The sequence below is a fragment of the Lampris incognitus genome, chromosome 6 (genome assembly GCF_029633865.1).
Source record: "Lampris incognitus isolate fLamInc1 chromosome 6, fLamInc1.hap2, whole genome shotgun sequence".
Classification (NCBI taxonomy): domain Eukaryota; kingdom Metazoa; phylum Chordata; class Actinopteri; order Lampriformes; family Lampridae; genus Lampris; species Lampris incognitus.
Genome location: NC_079216.1, coordinates 12945322 through 12964526, shown reverse-complemented (window position 1 = coordinate 12964526; position 19205 = coordinate 12945322). Strand labels below are relative to the sequence as shown.

The following is a 19205-nucleotide window of genomic DNA, read 5'->3' as shown; positions in this document are numbered from 1 at the left end:
CACTGTGGTTAGCATGTCTGATGCCCCGGACCAGGTTCTTCTCTGTCGTGCTCCATATCGGGGGTAAGCGCTGCTATCCAGCTCAAAGGACCGAATATTATTTTCAATTTTCCCATTATCCAAACCACTTATCCTGCTGTCAGGGTCATGGGGATGCTGGAGCCGATCCCAGCAGTCATTGGGCAGCAAGCAGGGAGACACCCTGGACTGACCGCCAGACTATAACAGGGCCCACACACACACACACACACACATATGTATATATATATATATATAACTTTGTTAAAAGAAGCACTCAATGGCAGGGAAAGTGCTCAACAAATAAGGAGCAAAATAATATATATATATATATACACTACCGTTCAAAAGTTTGGGATCACCCAAACAATTTTGTGTTTTCCATGAAAAGTCACACTTATTCACCACCATATGTTGTGAAATGAATAGAAAATAGAGTCAAGACATTGACAAGGTTAGAAATAATGATTTGTATTTGAAATAAGATTTTTTTTACATCAAACTTTGCTTTCGTCAAAGAATCCTCCATTTGCAGCAATTACAGCATTGCAGACCTTTGGCATTCTAGCTGTTAATTTGTTGAGGTAATCTGGAGAAATTGCACCCCACGCTTCCAGAAGCAGCTCCCACAAGTTGGATTGGTTGGATGGGCACTTCTTTGAGCAGATTGAGTTTCTGGAGCATCACATTTGTGGGGTCAATTAAACGCTCAAAATGGCCAGAAAAAGAGAACTTTCATCTGAAACTCGACAGTCTATTCTTGTTCTTAGAAATGAAGGCTATTCCATGCGAGAAATTGCTAAGAAATTGAAGATTTCCTACACCGGTGTGTACTACTCCCTTCAGAGGACAGCACAAACAGGCTCTAACCAGAGTAGAAAAAGAAGTGGGAGGCCGCGTTGCACAACTGAGCAAGAAGATAAGTACATTAGAGTCTCTAGTTTGAGAAACAGACGCCTCACAGGTCCCCAACTGGCATCTTCATTAAATAGTACCTGTTAGAGCCTGTTTGTGCTGTCCTCTGAAGGGAGTAGTACACATCGGTGTAGGAAATCTTCAATTTCTTAGCAATTTCTCGCATGGAATAGCCTTCATTTCTAAGAACAAGAATAGACTGTCGAGTTTCAGATGAAAGTTCTCTTTTTCTGGCCATTTTGAGCGTTTAATTGACCCCACAAATGTGATGCTCCAGAAACTCAATCTGCTCAAAGAAGTGCCCATCCAACCAATCCAACTTGTGGGAGCTGCTTCTGGAAGCGTGGGGTGCAATTTCTCCAGATTACCTCAACAAATTAACAGCTAGAATGCCAAAGGTCTGCAATGCTGTAATTGCTGCAAATGGAGGATTCTTTGACGAAAGCAAAGTTTGATGTAAAAAAAATCTTATTTCAAATACAAATCATTATTTCTAACCTTGTCAATGTCTTGACTCTATTTTCTATTCATTTCACAACATATGGTGGTGAATAAGTGTGACTTTTCATGGAAAACACGAAATTGTTTGGGTGATCCCAAACTTTTGAACGGTAGTGTATATATATATATATATATATATATATATATATATATATATATATATATATACACACTCACCGGCCACTTTATTAGGCACACCTGTCCAACTGCTCGTTAACGCAAATTTCTAATCAGCCAATCACATGGCAGCAACTCAATGCATTTAGGCATGTAGACATGGTGCAGACGATCTGCTGCAGTTCAAACTGAGCATCAGAATGGGGAAGAAAGGTGATTTAAGTGACTTTGAACGTGGCATGGTTGTTGGTGCCAGACGGGCTGGTCTGAGTATTTCAGAAACTGCTGATCTACTGGGATTTTCACACACAACCATCTCTAGGGTTTACAGAGAATGGTCCGAAAAAGAGAAAATATCCAGTGAGCGGCAGTTCTGTGGGCGAAAATGCCTTGTTGATGCCAGAGGTCAGAGGAGAATGGCCAGACTGGTTCGAGCTGATAGAAAGGCAACAGTAACTCAAATAACCACTCATTACAACCGAGGTATGCAGAAGAGCATCTCTGAACGCACAACACGTCGAACCTTGAGGCAGATGGGCTACAGCAGCAGAATACCACACCGGGTGCCACTCCTGTCAGCTAAGAACAGGAAACTGAGGCTACAATTCGCACAGGCTCACCAAAATTGGCCAATAGAAGATTGGAAAAACGTTGCCTGGTCTGATGAGTCTCGATTTCTGCTGCGACATTCGGATGGTAGGGTCAGAATTTGGCGTCAACAACATGAAAGCATGGATCCATCCTGCCTTGTATCAACGGTTCAGGCTGGTGGTGGTGGTGTAATGGTGTGGGGGACATTTTCTTGGCACACTTTGGGTCCCTTAGTACCAATTGAGCATCGTGTCAACACCACAGCCTACCTGAGTATTGTTGCTGACCATGTCCATCCCTTTATGACCACAGTGTTCCCATCTTCTGATGGCTACTTCCAGCAAGATAACGTGCCATGTCATAAAGCTCGAATCATCTCAGACTGGTTTCTTGAACATGACAATGAGTTCACTGGACTCAAATGGCCTCCACAGTCACCAGATCTCAATCCCATAGAGCACCTCTGGGATGTGGTGGACTGGGAGATTCGCATCATGGATGTGCAGCCGACAAATCTGCAGCAACTGCGTGATGCTATCATGTCAATATGGACCAAACTCTCTGAGGAATGTTTCCAGTACCTTGTTGAATCTATGCCACGAAGGATTAAGGCAGTTCTGAAGGCAAAAGGGGGTCCAACCCGGTACTAGCAAGGTGTACCTATTAAAGTGGCCAGTGAGTGTATATATATATATATAGTCAGCACCTCCAAGCCTGCGGCCATGGTTCTCTACCGCAAAATGATGGATTGCTCCCTCCAGGTTGGGGATGAGTTGTTGCCTCAAGTGAAGGACTTCAACTATATTGGGGTCTTGTTCAGGAGTGAAGATAGGATGGAGATTGACAGGTGGATTGGTGCAGCATCAGCAGTAATGTAGACATTGTACCGGGCCGCTGTGGTGAAGAGGGAGCTGAGCCGGAAGGCAAAGCTCGCAATTTACCAGTCAGTCAATCTTCGTTCCAACTCTCACCTATGGTCATGAGCTTTGGGTAGTGACCGAAAGGGTGAGATCACAGATACAAGCAGCTGACATGAGTTTCCTCCGTTGGGTGTCTGGGCTCAGCCTTAGAGATAGGGTGAGGAGCTCGGACATCCGGAGGGAGCTCGGAGTAGAGCCGCTGCTCCTTCACATGGAAAGGAGTCAGTTGAGGTGGTTCGGGCATCTGATTAGGATGCCTCCTGGGCGCCTTCCTTTGGAGGTTTACCAGGCATGGCCAACTGGGAGGAGACCCCAGGGTAAATCATTGACAGTTTCCGAAAAAAAATTATATATATATATATTGGCCTACCTGCCAGGCAGGTATGTTATTTTATGTAGTTTATTTTACAGTTATGGAATTTTTGTTTGGCTCATTCCAGTTGTAACCCCCTTGTTCTGGCTATACTTGGTAGAAACCACACCAGTCTTCAGAGTTCAGGGTAGCTGCTGCAGGCCCATTTATTTCTGGCACAATTCAACTCTGGCAAAATCAAAATGAATAGATAGATGTTGTGGTCGTATATTGTCAACTCAATTCCAGCCCAACTCTATTGCTGTCATGTGAAGAAGGGCCATTATTATGGCAGGTATGTTACCAGGCAGGTATGTTTCCAGGCAGGTATGTTACCAGGCAGGTATATTTTACCAGGCAGGTATGTTACCAGGCAGGTATATGTTACCAGGCAGGTATGTTACCAGGCAGGTATGTTTCCAGGCAGGTGTGTTACCAGGCAGGTATGTTTCCAGGCAGGTGTGTTACCAGGCAGATATGTTTCCAGGCGGGTGTGTTACCAGGCAGGTATGTTACCAGGCAGGTATGTTTCCAGGCAGGTGTGTTTCCAGGCAGGTATGTTACCAAGAAGTGGCTATTGTTTTTCTTGCTTTGAGTTGTTGGCCTGGATATCTCTGTGTTGTTAGTCTGCTTTTATGAGCGATAAGAAAGGAGATGGGTCTCAAAGTGGATGTCTAAATATCAAGGCCAGGCATGCCGTGTGTCTTGCTCGTGCCCAGGGCAAGATGATCTCCATCAGGCCAAGATGACGTCCTAAGCCCCCCGGTCCAGACTGTGCACAGGTTACTGACTGGTCATAATGCACACATAACGCTTGTTCCATTTGCACATGGCAAAGCGCTCTCCTCCCCCGTGCACTATTTAATCCAAATATAGGCTAATTAAAAGGGTAGCCCTACTACCAAAATTTAGTCATATTAGAGACATGCTATCATTCCCAAATCCCAATTTAAATGCTTTGAAGTTGTGCATGGAAAACTGATAACAGACTCGGTACTTAATGATCTGAACATACTATACATCAGATTTAGCTGCATGGAAAAAGCTCATATTGGGACCTTAAACAGCTCCAACATAGGTGGTGTGTATGTAAACTTCGTTTCTAGTGTGGACCTTGATCCCAGCCGGGCTCACACGGGTCCCCCTGCTCCAGCAGCGCCAGTAACGGCATCTGTTGCCGTGGGCTCCGAGGGCTGATGGGGGCAGTGGTGGCGGCGGCAGTGGGGACCGTCATTGCTGGGCCCTCCCTTGACCCAGGGCCCAGGATAACTCAGTTGGTGTTACCCCGGTGTATGCAGTCTTTGCCAAAGTCATGCAAAAATAATAAGTCAGATTAGTTCGTTTGCTAACAGCAGCAGATGGGGCATAAAACGTCACACACTGTGACGTGTCCACAGCTAAGCTGGTGTCAAAATGCAATTCACCCTGGCCGGCTGTTCGAGGGGCGGCAGTATTAATCTGAGCTCGCCAGCTGTATCATTACAACACATTACACAGCTTTGGACACTGTTGACACACAGCACCAGACTTCAACTTTGTCAGGGGCCACTCTGGTGTTAAAATGGTGTGGTAATTCCTCCAGCCGACACACACAGCAGGCCCGCCGTTGGGGGCGTGTCAAAGGGTACAGATGACCCCGACCCAAGGTCTGGGGGGGAGGGGAGGGGGGTGCAAATATCTATGGTTGACCCTTAAATGGGATCAAGTACAACAATTTACTCACTGACTTATATTACTGACAGTAGAATTTATACGATAAATTAATTTATTGTTGTCACTAAAACAAATTTCTACTGGTCATCTGACACCCCACCCCCTGCTGTTATTGTGAAAATACTGTGGTCGAAACACTGGCCAATCAGACGTGCAGAGCACACATATGTATGCCGCTAACGTAAAGTGCACTGCAGCCTGACTAGCTGAGCCAGTCAAAATGCCTCACCAAAAAATCAGGGGCTCAAAAAGAAGAGCCAGAGCACACCGAGAAAAAGAATATGAGAAAACTATATGTGCTCAGCAATGAGTGGGGAAAGGCTCAATGGACTCGCCATCCTCTTCACTGAGAGAAATCTGGTCCAAGACCGAACTTCCGGGACATTATCAGAGACTTCGCTGCAAGAAAAGTCAGGCGACATGTGTTTGGACCTAAACACTGGTCAGCAGCACAGCACAACAAGTCATAGGATGTAGATGCAAATATGGCCACAATATGATAAGCTATGCATGTGGGTAAGCCTCTGTCTGTGTGATCATCACTTCTGTTGACAGCTATGTATATACTCTATACAGTATCCCAATTCTGCTCACAATTTGATCAATACTTGGATTAATGCAATCCTCAAGCTTGAATTTGACTGAATTTGAAGAATAAATGTATTTGCCCACCAATGGCTTGATGTTGTGATTTAATGCCCTGCAGTAATTTCTTCAATTAGTGTTTAATTTTACTTTTCTCTAATCACTCGTTCATTGGAGGGCGTCTTTTTTCCTCTCTCCTTGTTTTGTTTTAAGGTAAAAGGAGGAATATAATTGTCACAGTCTAATCAGAAAGAATTGTTTTCCCTCTGTGTTGTGAAATAACTGACCTGACCTTCTATGCTTTATAATCATATTGAGTAGATGTATGAAAACACAGCATGGCCTGGATGGGTCTAGAAACACTGGATTTGGAAATGGCTGTTAGACTCCATCTGGGTCACTACAAGGCTAATGGCCAGGCTTTTAAAGGAACTTATAACTTATAGAGGAAGAAAAAAATAACTTTTGTGGAATTTTGGTAAATCTACAACAGGACCTTCTTGGTGTGAGGCGACCGCGCTAACCACTGCGCCACTGTGCCGCCGCCTCACACCAAGAAGGTCCTGGGTTCGAGCCCCGGGGTAGTCCAACCTTGGTGGGTCATCCCGGGTCGTCCTCTGTGTGGAGTTTGGATGTTCTCCCCGTGTCTGCGTGGGTTTCCTCCGGGTGCTCCAGTTTCCTCCCACAGTCCAAAGACATGTAGGTCAGGTGAATCGGCCGTAGTAAATTGTCCCTAGGTGTGTGTGTGGGCCCTGTGATGGCCTGGAGGCCTGTCCAGGGTCTCGCCCCGCCTGCCGCCCAATTACTGCTGGGATAGGCTCCAGCATCCCTGCGACCTTAAGAGCAGGATAAGCAGTTTGGATAATGGATGGATAGATGGATGGATGGATGGATGGATGGATGGATGGATGGATGGATGGATGGATGGATGGATGGATGGATATAACTAAGGCATTAGAGAGAGCAGGGATGTGATTCTCATCCATGCCCCCTGTGCTACATACAAATGTCCCCATTTTACAACTGAGTTTGATGAGACGGCATACTGTGTACGGATGTACAACAAACTCCCAAACAATCCTCCAATCATTCCTGACTGGCACCAAGGGAGGCCAACCAGATTTGAGGGATGATTGTGGCCATACCCCCCGAACGCACCCCAGGAGCAATGTCTCACCCATCACTCATCATAGACTCCGTCCCGGTTATTAATAGAAAAGTCATCAGCATGTTTAAATTATTCAGCCACTCGGGGACAATGAAGGATGACAGGTGCGCCCTCAGTGTGGTTAAGTGCTCCCAGCCTATTGAGACCCCACCGTCGGATTTGCATACAACTCCCCATATCACATCATTACGTCTGACACAATTCTGTCAGCCCCCTTAACTGATGACGGCTCTGCTTACATCTGCGATGAGCATGGGTGGATTACCTGACCTACCGGGCCCAGGGGCCCGGGGAGCCCCAGAGCCGGAGCCTCTGCATGAAGTCACTGTTATTAACTTTGCATTTCTTGTCGCGGAGTTGAAGGGCTTAGTCATTCGTGTCAGTGGACCCAGCGGCCCATTATCTCATAATCCGCCCATGCCGATGAGTATAGGGGAACGCGTGGTAGCGTGTACGCAGATCTTCTCGTGACATAGACTGGAGCAGACTTTCCCGCCAGGAATGAATAACACCGTATGCGCTAATATCCCCCTCCCTGGGATCCTTCTGATCAAAGATGACACATTTAAGGCCGTGTGATAAGCAGAGCCCTCAACCCAAATCAGGACTGGTGATTGGGTTTCTAACTTGTGACCCGTGCTGCACTTCATGACGGTCTGAAATTAAAGTTTGGAGCAGAGATGAGCGGTGAATATACTTGTACAATTTTGTTTTTTTTTTTGCCCTCCTTTTTCCCCCCAATTGTCCTTGGCCAATTACCCCACTCTTCCGAGCCGTCCCAGTCGCTGCTCCCACCCCCTCTGCCGATCCGGGGAGGGCTGCAGACTACCACATGCCTCCTCTGATACATGTGGAGTCGCCAGCCGCTCCTTTTCACCTGACAGTGAGGAGTTTCCCCAGGGGGATGCAGCTCATGGGAGGATCACGCTATTCCCCCTTCCACCCCCCTAAACAGGCGCCTCGACCGACCAGAGGAGGCGCTAGTGCAGCGACCAGGACACACACCCACATCCGGCTTCCCACCCGCAGACGCGACCATTTGTGTTTGTAGGGACGCCCGACCGAGCCGGAGGTAACACGGGGATTTGAACCGGCGACCCCGTGTTGCTAGGCGACGGAATAGACCGCTAAGCTACCCGGACGCCCCCATCCTTGTAAATATTTGACACCGAACAGAATAGCATGCGACTAAAGCTTTCTGCCTGTCAGTACTTAGTTCACTCTGTGGCCGACAGCCCGTCTTCAGCTTCCTCGCCTCCATCAGCATTACGCTACAGATAGTTATGGAAAGCTGTGATCCATCTGCCCGTGCCCTCTACAGCACTGTTTCCCCACCTTGTCCAGATCCATGTAATTGATAGAAGATTTATACCAGGGAGAAGTCATTTGAATTTCACTTAAAACCACAGCCAGTGTTATGATTTAATAATAAGAGAGCTCTTTTATGAGCACCTTCAGATTTCAGGTGGGGAAAATCCCTTGAGATGTATCACAGTTACAAAAAAAAAAGGGCAAGACATCAAGAGTGTAGCGCGAGGCATGAAATACGAAGCGTCAAGCTTGACTGACTTTCTCATCTTAGAACAAAGTGAGTATGTGCACTCCTCCCTGCTTACAATCTATTCATTCCTTTACTTTGTGATAGTTCATGTATAATAGATGTGTCACGTATAACTCTTTCAACTGAGAAATGACAAAGTCAGCCTACTCTTTTCCTCTCTCTCATCCGTGAATAGGAGGAATCATGGGCGTCCGGGTGGCGTGGCGGTCTATCCCGTTGCCTACCAACACGGGGATCGGCGGTTCGAATCCCCGTGTTATCTCCGGCTTGGTCGGGCGTCCCTACAGACACAATTGGCCGTGTCTGCGGGTGAGACGCCGGATGTGGGTATGTGTCCTGGTCGCTGCAGTAGCGCCTCCTCTGGTCCATCGGGGCACCTCTTCGGGGGGGGGGGACTGGGGGGATTAGCGTGACCCTCCCACACGTTACATCCCCCTGGTGAAACTCCTCACTGTCAGGTGAGAAGAAGCGGCTGGCGACTCCACATGTATGGGAGGAGGCATGTGGTAGTCTGCAGCCCTCCCCGGACCGGCAGAGGGGGTGGAGCAGCAACCGGGACGGCTCGGAAGAGTGGGGTAATTGGCCAAGTACAATTGGGGAGAAAAAAAGAGGGGGGGGGGGAGAAGAGGAATCAGTACTACACCCCTTGAAAGATTTGTTCAAGAGTTTAGTTTGAAGCAAAGGTCAACGGGAGAGGATTTTTCAAGGTCAGTTTGGCTTGAGGCTGCACGTAGACCAAAACCAGCCGTCAACTAGAGCCGGGATTCTTCCCAAGGTCCTCTAAGCAAGGGGATTAAGTTGAACCGAAGTTCACGGGAGGCTTTTAACTCCACCTCGCTGTCTAATTCCACACTGAATCCTGGTTTAAATCCTGTGTCTAAGCGTGACCCTTCCCCCCCCCCTCCTTTCTTCTGCCCGCCAGGTGCCTTCCTGTTCTGCTGGACCCCCTTCTTCGTGGTCCACACCATGAGGGCACGCTGCGAGTCGTGCCACATCCCGTACAACCTGATGAGTGTCGTGACGTGGCTGGGCTACGTCAACAGTGCCCTCAACCCCGTCATCTACACCGTCTTCAACACGGAGTTCAGGAACTTCTTTAAAAAATTCCTGCACAGCTGCTGCTCGTAGACTAGCTCACCGGAAACCGGCCCGCCCGAGACGGAAGTCCCGGGCATCGCTGCATGGACAGTTAAAAAGCACAACGATTGCAAGAGACGGTACTATATCAACACAGTGCATTTATTTACAATTAGTCTGTATATCTATATCTCGCCATTTGGGGTTTCTTTACTCTTTGTGGGTGCTTATTTTTCTACATTTCTTTTTTTTTGTCCCTCAATTTAAGCTTGTGGTTTATTTTCCTGTGACAGCAATGTTTGTTTCGGCAAAGGCTCTCGCTGCGAGGAGATCTGCTCTAGATTCCCCCCAGCTGCTAAGACATGCCAGCGATGCAGCGATGTCAGAGATTGAAAGTCATTTTATTTTCTACATTGTTGTGCTGAGGTTCAAACTCATCTTTAAAAAAAATAATAAACATTTTTCACTAAAAAAAAAATGTCAAAAAAATGGATTGCCATGTCATCCAGGTCACTGTTGGGTTTCCCAGTCGAGCTCAAGGGAACCGAAGCCAGCCAACTCTGCATAAGCCACAGCTCATTTTAAAGGTGAACTCCTTGATTCCATTGATCCCCCCCCAATAATTACAAATCAGGTTTGGCAGACATCGCCGCTTGTGTGCCCGTCAGCTCAGCAGTAAACAGTTCCTACCCTTTCTAAAAATGTTGCATCCTCAGACCAAAGCGAACAAAGGTCAATCTGGTGTACGACAAACTAAATCACACTTCATGGGAACACTGTTGTACTTAAATATTGAAAATGGAATTGGTAGATTAGCTGTCCAACGGAGACGCTGCCACATCGTCATCGGGTTTCAATTCTTTGTCCTGTTTGAGTAGGGGTGTATTTGCTCCTGCAGCAGGGTTTGTCCTACCTGGTAGGACAAACAACAGTGTATGGAGAGTCTCTCCAAGCATGGTAAGGATGCTAACCGGTGTTACGTAACCTGACTCCACGGTCTAGAATATACGACATAACTATGTGCTAATGGGACAAAATCCCAGATTTCAGACTTAATGAGCAATTCCCAACCGAGTCCTGAGGACTTGTGTAGCTTAGCCTTAAGGACATTTCATGTTTTTGACTTGACAGCCAGGCTGCTCCGCTAGAAAGAGTACAGGACCTTTGCCGGATACAGGGGCAAAGGCTCTGATTCAGAACAGTCTGGCTCAAACAAGGATCTTGACAGCAACAGTTCTCAGATGGGGTATTTCTCGAGATGTCTTGTCTATCTGGTCCAATCTGTCCAGGACGAGACATCAAACCCTAGTAGTAATTGTGCGAGGAGAACCGAGACGGGGGAGATGAAACATAACTGTCCCAGACGCCATCCGGGAGCACTGTGACGGGCATTAAGGACGCCTATTATAAATAGCCTTGGCTGCATCCAGCACATTTTCCTCCTCTCCACAATGCTTTGTGTATTAACAGCAGCTGGCAGAAGACAGGATGGACATTTTTCATCTACAGGTCACAGCAGTCTCCCAATGTTCAACCGTCGCCTTTACCGTTTTCAGTACCAACCACAACCCAGGATATTTAATGGTCCCATTACATGAGAAATGTATTCATTCCTTTTTTTCTTTTCTCTTTTTGATTTTCCCCCTTTTTTTTGTCCAATTATAACCGTCCAATTACCCCACTCTTCCGACCCGTCCCGGTCTCTGCTCCACACCCTCTGCCGATCCGGGGAGGGCTGCAGACTACCACATGTCTCCTCTGATACATGTGGAGTCGCCAGGCACTTCTTCTCACCTGACAGTGAGCAGTTTCACCAGGGGGACGTAGCGCGTGGGAGGATTACACTACCCCCCTCCCCCAGAACAGATGCCCCGACCGAGCAGAGGAGGCGCTAGTGCAGCGACCAGGACTCATACCCACATCCGGCTTCCCACCCGCAGACAAGGCCAATTGTGTCTGTAGGGACGCCGGAGCAAGCCGGAGGTAACACGGGGGTTCGAACCGGCGATCCCCGTGTTGATAGGCAACGGGATAGACCGCCGCACTAACCCGGACACCTATGTATTTTCATTGTTGTTAGCTCTTTTTTTATTTTGCACTGACTTTACATCTATTCACAACTATGTTCAAGAAATTCATGAAAATTTTGTTTCATTTTCGTGTTTATCAGAATAATGCTTTCTTTTTCTCTTGGTGACAAATACAAAAATTTTTTTTTTTTTAGTAAAGCCATCTTGTACTTGCAGGTGTACACTACCAAAAACGTGCGATGAATGGGAGCGAGCCTGAGAAGACAAGAAGAGCTCGTGCACCACCGAACTGGAACTAGCCAATAGCATATCGATGTCCTCATTCCTCTTCCTGGCCATGTTAGCTAAAGCAGGGGTTCCCTAACTTTTCCATGCCCAGGCCCCCCAAATAGCATTAGCTTCTGGCCGGGCCCCCCCCCCTTTTTTTTGCAAGACGTCTTTAAAAACCCATTGACAACACTATTGCAAATGTTAAAAAGAAGAAAAAAAAACTCCTGAATATATTTCCTTACTTTTGTTAATGCAATAATAATGACATTTATACTTCAAATTGTAATCCTTCCATTATATTGAAGATTTCTGTTTTCCATTATAAGCATTTTTTTGTTATAAAATATATTTGATCATAATATACCTAATAATTCAATTTATTTTTCAATTTTTTTAGCATTTTCCCTCATCTTCCCGCCAATTTTCTGAGGCTCCCTTGGCCGCCCCTGGCGGCCCCCTACGGGGCCGCGGCCCCCCACTTTGAAAACCACTGAGCTAAAGCGAACGCCGTCCATTCACAAACTCTCGCCTTATCGTCCCGTTTCATTCGGATACAGCTCGCACGAGGCTCCACGTGGTCCTTTCACGGGCTCTAAGCGACTTGCCCCAGTCACCGATGGAGGCAATCACACCGACAACAGCGCAAGATTTCCCGGCATCTGCCCGGCGCTCGGCAGGGGTCCCCTACGCTGCCGAGAGGTCTAATCTCCTGGCGACACCAATTCCAGCTCGGGGGCAGGCAGGGGACCTCTGTAGCGTTCACCGACTAGATTACCAACACCAGTTAGCTTCCCGTGAGTCAGCAGAGCTGCTGCTAATCCTCCTAGGACGCCTTAGCCTACAGCCGAGCAAGGATCTCCACTCAGCGCCCCCAGCGGCTTACCAGGCTGGCTCAAGGGGGATAAGGGGCATTTAGGTTTGAAGGCCATCTGGTCGCCACGTTAAACTCACTGTTCGCGGGGCGTCCGGAGCGGCGTGGCGGTCTATGACGTCGCCTACCAACACGTGCCGTGGCGCCGGCAGCCGTAGTCCCGTACGCACCGTGCGTACCGTGCGTGCGGGACTACGGCTGCCGGCGCCACTGGACACGTGGATCTCCGGTTCGAATCCCCGTGTTACCTCCGGCTTGGTCGGGCGTCCCTACAGACACAATTGGCCGTGTCTGCGGGTGGGAAGCCGGATGTGGGCATGTTGTCCTGGTCGCTGCACTAGCGCCTCCTCTGGTCGGTCGGGGCGCCTGTTCAGGGGGGCGGGGGAACTGGGGGGCGGGGAATAGCGTGATCCTCCCACGCGCTACGTCCCTCTGAAGAAACTCCTCACAGTCAGGAGAAAAGAAGAGACTGGCGACTCCACATGTATTGGAGGAGGCATGTGGTAGTCTGCAGCCCTCCCCGGATCGGCGGAGGGGAGGGGGGGGGTGGAGCAATGACCGGGACGGCTCGGGAGAGTGGGGTAATTAGCGTAGTACAATTCGGAGGAAAAAAAAAGGGGGGAGGGCGGTCACACAGGGATTTCCATTCCTGACTTTGACCTCATGAAAAAGAATGACGTTGTCCCCCTCTCCTCCTCCACCCCCCCTCTCCTCCCCCCCACCCCCGGCCCCTGGGTCCCTCTGAGATGGCTATAATTTGCATTCGGGGTTGCTGAAGCCTTATAGCTTTCTGGGATCAAGGCCCCCAGTCTGCAAAGTTATTTCAAGGGCTGAGAAAAAACGGGGGGGGCGGGGCATACAGAGTCTTGAGGCCCACTTGGGTGGCCGATTTAAAATGTGATAACAGGGCAGGGAAGTGGGAAGACAGGGAGGGAGACATGCGGGGCTCTCTACAGGCTTTTAAGGAGAGCTTTGCACGTCATATTGCATTACGATAGAAAAGAAAAGGGCCGCAGCACCGAGGCTGACTACCACAGGCTGTCGGTTAAAACTTCTCAAGAGCTCCTCCCGTAATCCCGCAAACCGGCGGAGGAAGCGATAGTCCATGTCAGCGCCGCCATAAACGTGTGGGGGGGGGGGCCGAAGAGATACACACACACACACACACACACACACAAAGAAAAACACACCAAGACTACGTCAACTGACACTAAAGATAGGCTTCAGTTATGCAACCGGGGCAAACAAAGCACGTCTGACTGTAAACTCCAATTTAAACTGACAGTTCCAAGAAGCCTCTTAAAGTCCACTCACTCATGGACCACCTGCAACCAAACCCGCACTGTTCACTCAAACTCAATATTCACCCACCTTTTCGTTTTGGGGAGCAGAGTTCACTTGTTTTGTTTTTTTTACCAGTCAAAAATCTTGGAAATTATGCAAATTTAAAGTGCAAAAATGGTAAATGGACTGAATTTTATCTAGTGCTTTTCTAGGGGCAACAGCCACTCATGCCCCCCCCCCCCACACACACACACAGATGGAGGTGTCCACCATGCAAGGTATAAACCAGCAGTTGGGGTGTCTTGCTCAGCGACACCTTGACATGTTTGCCGGGATCCAACCAGCAACCCTCCAGTTAGCGGACGACCTGCTCCACCTTCTCAGCCACTGCCACCCCAAAGTGTACTACGTATACATCGTACAAAGCATGATGGGACAGGATGTCTATGAAAACGAGCATGGTTTTGATTTTCTTCAAAGACAATTGGTATCGGGGCGCCCGGGTGGCGTGGCGGTCTATTCCGTTGCCTCCCAACACGGGGATCGCCGGTTCGAATCCCCGTGTTACCTCCGGCTTGGTCGGGCGTCCCTTCAGACACAATTGGCCGTTTCTGCAGGTGGGAGGCCGGATGTGGGTATGTGTACTGGTCGCTGCACTAGCGCCTCCTCTGGTCGGTCGGGGCGCCTGTTCGGGGGGGACAGGGGGAGCTGCACATGGGGAATAGCGTGATCCTCCCACGCGCTACATCCCCCCGGTGAAACTCCTCACTGTCAGGTGAAAAGAAGCGGCTGACGACTCCACATGTATCGGAGGAAGCATGTGGGGAAGGGGGGAGCGGCGAGCGGGATGGCTCGGAAAATAGGGTAATTGGCCAAGTACAATTGGGGCGATACAGAGGGGGATAAAAGCCTAAAAAAATTGGTATTTGGTGATTACAGTGTTGGTTTGCCTGCCTGAGGTCACTGTTTTACTCACATTTTACTTTACGACTCTTTACCACTCCCCTTGAGACCAATCTGCCATCCTGTGTTTTGTGAGTCGGAAAAACCCGAGTTCCTTGTCAGCCAACGGGACAAAGTTGCCCTTCACTCGTGTAACAAGTGTCTAATTTGTGGGAACATCAGTGTATGAAAGCTGTATCATAACGCACACCAGCTGGGTTCCCTAATTTGATCCTAATTTTTTGGTAAGATATGAAACATCAGTTCTGTTCATGAGGTAATGAGAGTGATCAATACAGGCTGCAAAAGACGTTTGCACCATTTAATTAGCAGCTGTCCCGCCGGCCCACTGTTGCGATCCTCGGCCCGGCGGGACTTCAGAGGAGCTTATGTTGTGTATGTGCGTTCTCTCTGTCAAGTATAGTGTTGATGGGTATCTGTCTGACATGTGTTAAGGAAGGTCGTGTAGCGCTGCTGGTTCTGGGGTGCCTTGGCCTATTTTTGAACCCAAAATCAGGGCTGATAATCCCAATGAAGTAACTGTGCCCAACCACCCAGCTCTTCTGATACCATACAAGCCATGTTACTACAGTTACACTCACTTTAAAAAACAACGTGGGATATTTTCATCAGAAGCATGTGCTCGTGTGACTATAAACTCAACATCAGAGCTATAGAAGCAGTAATTATGCACACAAAATGTTATGGAATAAAAATTTATTGTGAGTTTTGGAGAAAATGGACACGTTAGCCGATATTTTCATTTTGTATCACCGGGAAAATACATTCAAATTGGGCTATAGATCACATTTCACAGGTGGAAGGGATTATGCTACACCAACTGTATTATGGGTAAGTTGGTTGACATAATGAAAATGTAGGCATTGCAATTGGAGAATCTGGGGGGAAAGTGTCCTCGAAGAAGACCAGCTCCCAAAGTGATCCTTTGCATCCACCCGTGCACTCTGCCCTCCTGACGGAGGCCAGACGGAAAGGAAAGACTCAACATTTCGGGCAGCAGGATGGCCGAGTGGTTGATGAGGTTTGTTGGTGAGGCTTGTCGAGGTTCAACTGAAACCCTTTGGGGGTCACTCCTCTGTGCAGCCGTACCAGCTGAAGTCTCCTCGAGGAAGATGCGAGGCCTAGGAGAGTCCCACTCGCTCGCTGACCCTACATGAAAACCAGCGGGGGAAAAGACACTTCTTCATGTTTCTTTAGACTGTGAGGGGGGGAAAAAAAAAAGGAAAAATAGGGGAGACACAGGGATGAAGGCTCTGGTGAGATTTGGTCCGAGGCCAGAGGTTCACAAATGACAAAAGAGAGGCAAAAAAAGTGACATTTGTAACTATCGAGCCTTCCTTGTTCATCTTTTTATCCTATTCGTTGTATAATCTGAATCCCCTCCCATGTTCTGCTTTGTTTGTCAGAGAGGAAATAAAGGGAGGGGGGGGGATATAAATGGTTTAAGGTGTTTGAAACATTTCAGGGGCCTCTCAAGCTTGGGCCCCAAACCCTCCACAAAAGTGCTGCTAACAACATTGGCACATCTGTGGCAGATGTCCAGCTCTTCTTTGAGCATTAAACCCGCCACAGGTGCTTCAACAGGACCAGGCGGGCCGTTCACTGTCATTTCAAAGCAGCAGGCCTCTCAGCGCCATCGGGATTGATGCACAGGAATATAAAACGTCATGTCTGGAGTGGGTCCATTAGGAGCCGGTCTTGACAGCCACCCAGCCTCTCCCTGACATTCGGCTAAGAAAGCGGTCCCATGTCGTGAGTGCGCTCCGTGCTCCCCTGCTGACTTCACAAATAGAAAAGCTAAAATTGCCACAGCTAAAAATAAATAAAACACACACACACACACACACACACACACAGGCAGAAAATGTCTGCAGCTGACCGGGGTTCGTGCCCCGGTCTCGTCAGATCCAACTATGGCCGGACTCGATGAAGGAGCAATAATTGGCAACGCCGTCTTCGGGAGCGGGGCGGAGTCGGCTTGTGTTCGTCACATGAATGCGTCTCTGTGTGTGCGTGTGTGTGGGGAAAAAGCAGTGGTTCGGCCTGGAGTCGCCTCGTCACGAAAGTGGCGAGGCGACTCCTTCGAGACTGCCGGCCGGAGAGACGCAGTTGGCGAAGGCCTGCAGTACGAGGGCGGGTGTTTAAAGTAAAACAGGGATCGATTGGCCACTAAATTGGGAGAAAAAAGGGAAAAATCAGAAATAAATTTAGAAGAAAAAAAAAGAGAAAAGAAAATGTCTGCTGCTTTTGGCACCCCCAACCATTCTGATAGGCTCCCTGGAGGTGAAACATCATGTGGTGACGCCAGAAAGCAGATGGAGGACTTGAGTAAATATGAGCAGCTACCTGTTAAACTTCACAGGGTTACCAGTGCCATGTACTGCCAGAGATAGCTTGCTTTTTCACGTTTATTTGGGAAGGGACAATGTACATTAATCTATTATTAACTATTAACTATTCCCCAACACATGCCCTCACATGGTCAATACCTCTCCATCCCCTACAAACCACACTACCTCCCCCTTGTGGTCAGGAGGGCCTACTACTACCTCTCTCAGATGTACTCCAGCACAGTTGTCTGTTCCTGTATTGATCAGAAATAGAAGGACTCGAGTATACTCAATTAATGGGGTAAACCAGCCTAATTTGTTGCTTATTCCACCACAACCTCAGACTACCACAAAGGCTCCTATTATCTCAGAAAAGCTTTCCTTACTCAGTATCAGATCTCTCACCAACAAATCATTTTTAGTAAATGACATTATACCTTTAGATGTTTTTGTTTCTTACTGAGACGTGGTTAACTGAAGGCAACAGCGCTACTGTTCAGTGCCAGAAAATTTTTGTTTTATATGAATACCTGCCAGACTGGCAAGAAAGGAGGAGTAGCTGCCTTATTTAAAGATGTTTTTCAGTGCAAAGAGATTTTAGTTGGTGATTTTACTTCTTTTGAGTACCTCAGTTTTATATTGACGGGTGCTCCCAAAATTCTATTTTCAACCATTTACAGACCTCCAAGATATTCTGTTAATTTGATTGATGATTTTACTGAACTACCATCAGCTATTACTATTGACTATAACTTCTTTATCATAACAGGGGATTTTACCATTCATATCGATAATAACATGGACAATAATGCCAAAGATCTCTTTGCCCCACTTGACACTTTTGGCCTCTCGCAACATGTGAAAGAGCCCACGCACACTCGAGGCCACGTTCTAGATTTGGTTATCTCTAAAGGGATCAACATTTCATCCGTTATGGTTAAGGACTTGGCCCTTTCTGATCACTGCTGTGTCTTCTTTGACTTACTGATCATACCGGATGTTCAAACTAGCTCTGCATCTGTTAAGAAGAGGTATATAAATGAGAGTACTAGTGCTAAGTTTATGGAGACGACAACTATGTCACAAACCATGAATTCAGAGTCAGTTGATGTACTCCTGGATAATTTTAACATGAAAATTCTGAATGTCATGGATGCTGCACCGGTAAAAGTCGAGAAAACTCTGAGCAAAAAGAAGGCACCTTGGAGAAATACCATGATGGTAAAAGCCCTGAAAAGAGAATGCAGGAAAGCCAAACACAAAGGGAGGAAAACTATTCAAATCCACTACGACTTGTATAAGCAAAGCCTTTATAACTTTAACTATGAGTTATGCAAGGCTAGACATTTTTCTAATTTGATTAATGGGAACATTAATAATACCCGCACTCTATTTGCCATGGTTGACAAGCTTACACCCCCCCCCCCTCCCAAAAAAAAACAGATAACCCCAGAACTCCTCTCCACAGAGAAATGTAATGAATTTGCTTGCTTTTTTGGTGAACAAATTAAAACCATTAGACAGACCATCAATGCCACACAGTCAAGCAATAAAACTATGCAGTCTCTACGACCACCTAGAAATAATCTGATCATTGTGTCACAATTTAATACCATTGATCAAGAAACTCCAGCGGACACAGTTCGGCATCTTAAATCATCAGCATGTTGTCTCGACACACTGCCGTCTGATTTTTTAAAAACAATTTTTACCTCCGTAAAAACGGTGTTACATCAAATAGTTAATAGCCCACTGCTACCAGGCACTTTCCCAAAGTCACTAAATATAGCTGCCATTAAGCCACTCCTAAAAAAAGAGAACTCTGGATACCTCTGTGTTAAATAACTATAGACCAGTCTCAAATCTCCCTTTTATAGCTAAGATCATCAAGAACGTTGTTTCAAATCAACTCAGTGATTTTTTTTTATAACTCAAATGG

The 19205-nt window shown here is 47.5% G+C and overlaps 1 protein-coding gene across 1 annotated transcript in view; it reads left to right on the top strand.

The window, feature by feature from the left end:
* drd4a (dopamine receptor D4a) overlaps nucleotides 1-9676 on the top strand; it is a 40764-nt gene extending 31088 nt beyond the window's left edge. The window contains 1 exon segment of the mRNA XM_056282164.1: nucleotides 9364-9676. Within this exon segment, the coding sequence (XP_056138139.1) occupies nucleotides 9364-9569 (206 nt within the window). The 3' untranslated portion in view covers nucleotides 9570-9676.
* Nucleotides 9677-19205: the final 9529 nt, after the last annotated feature.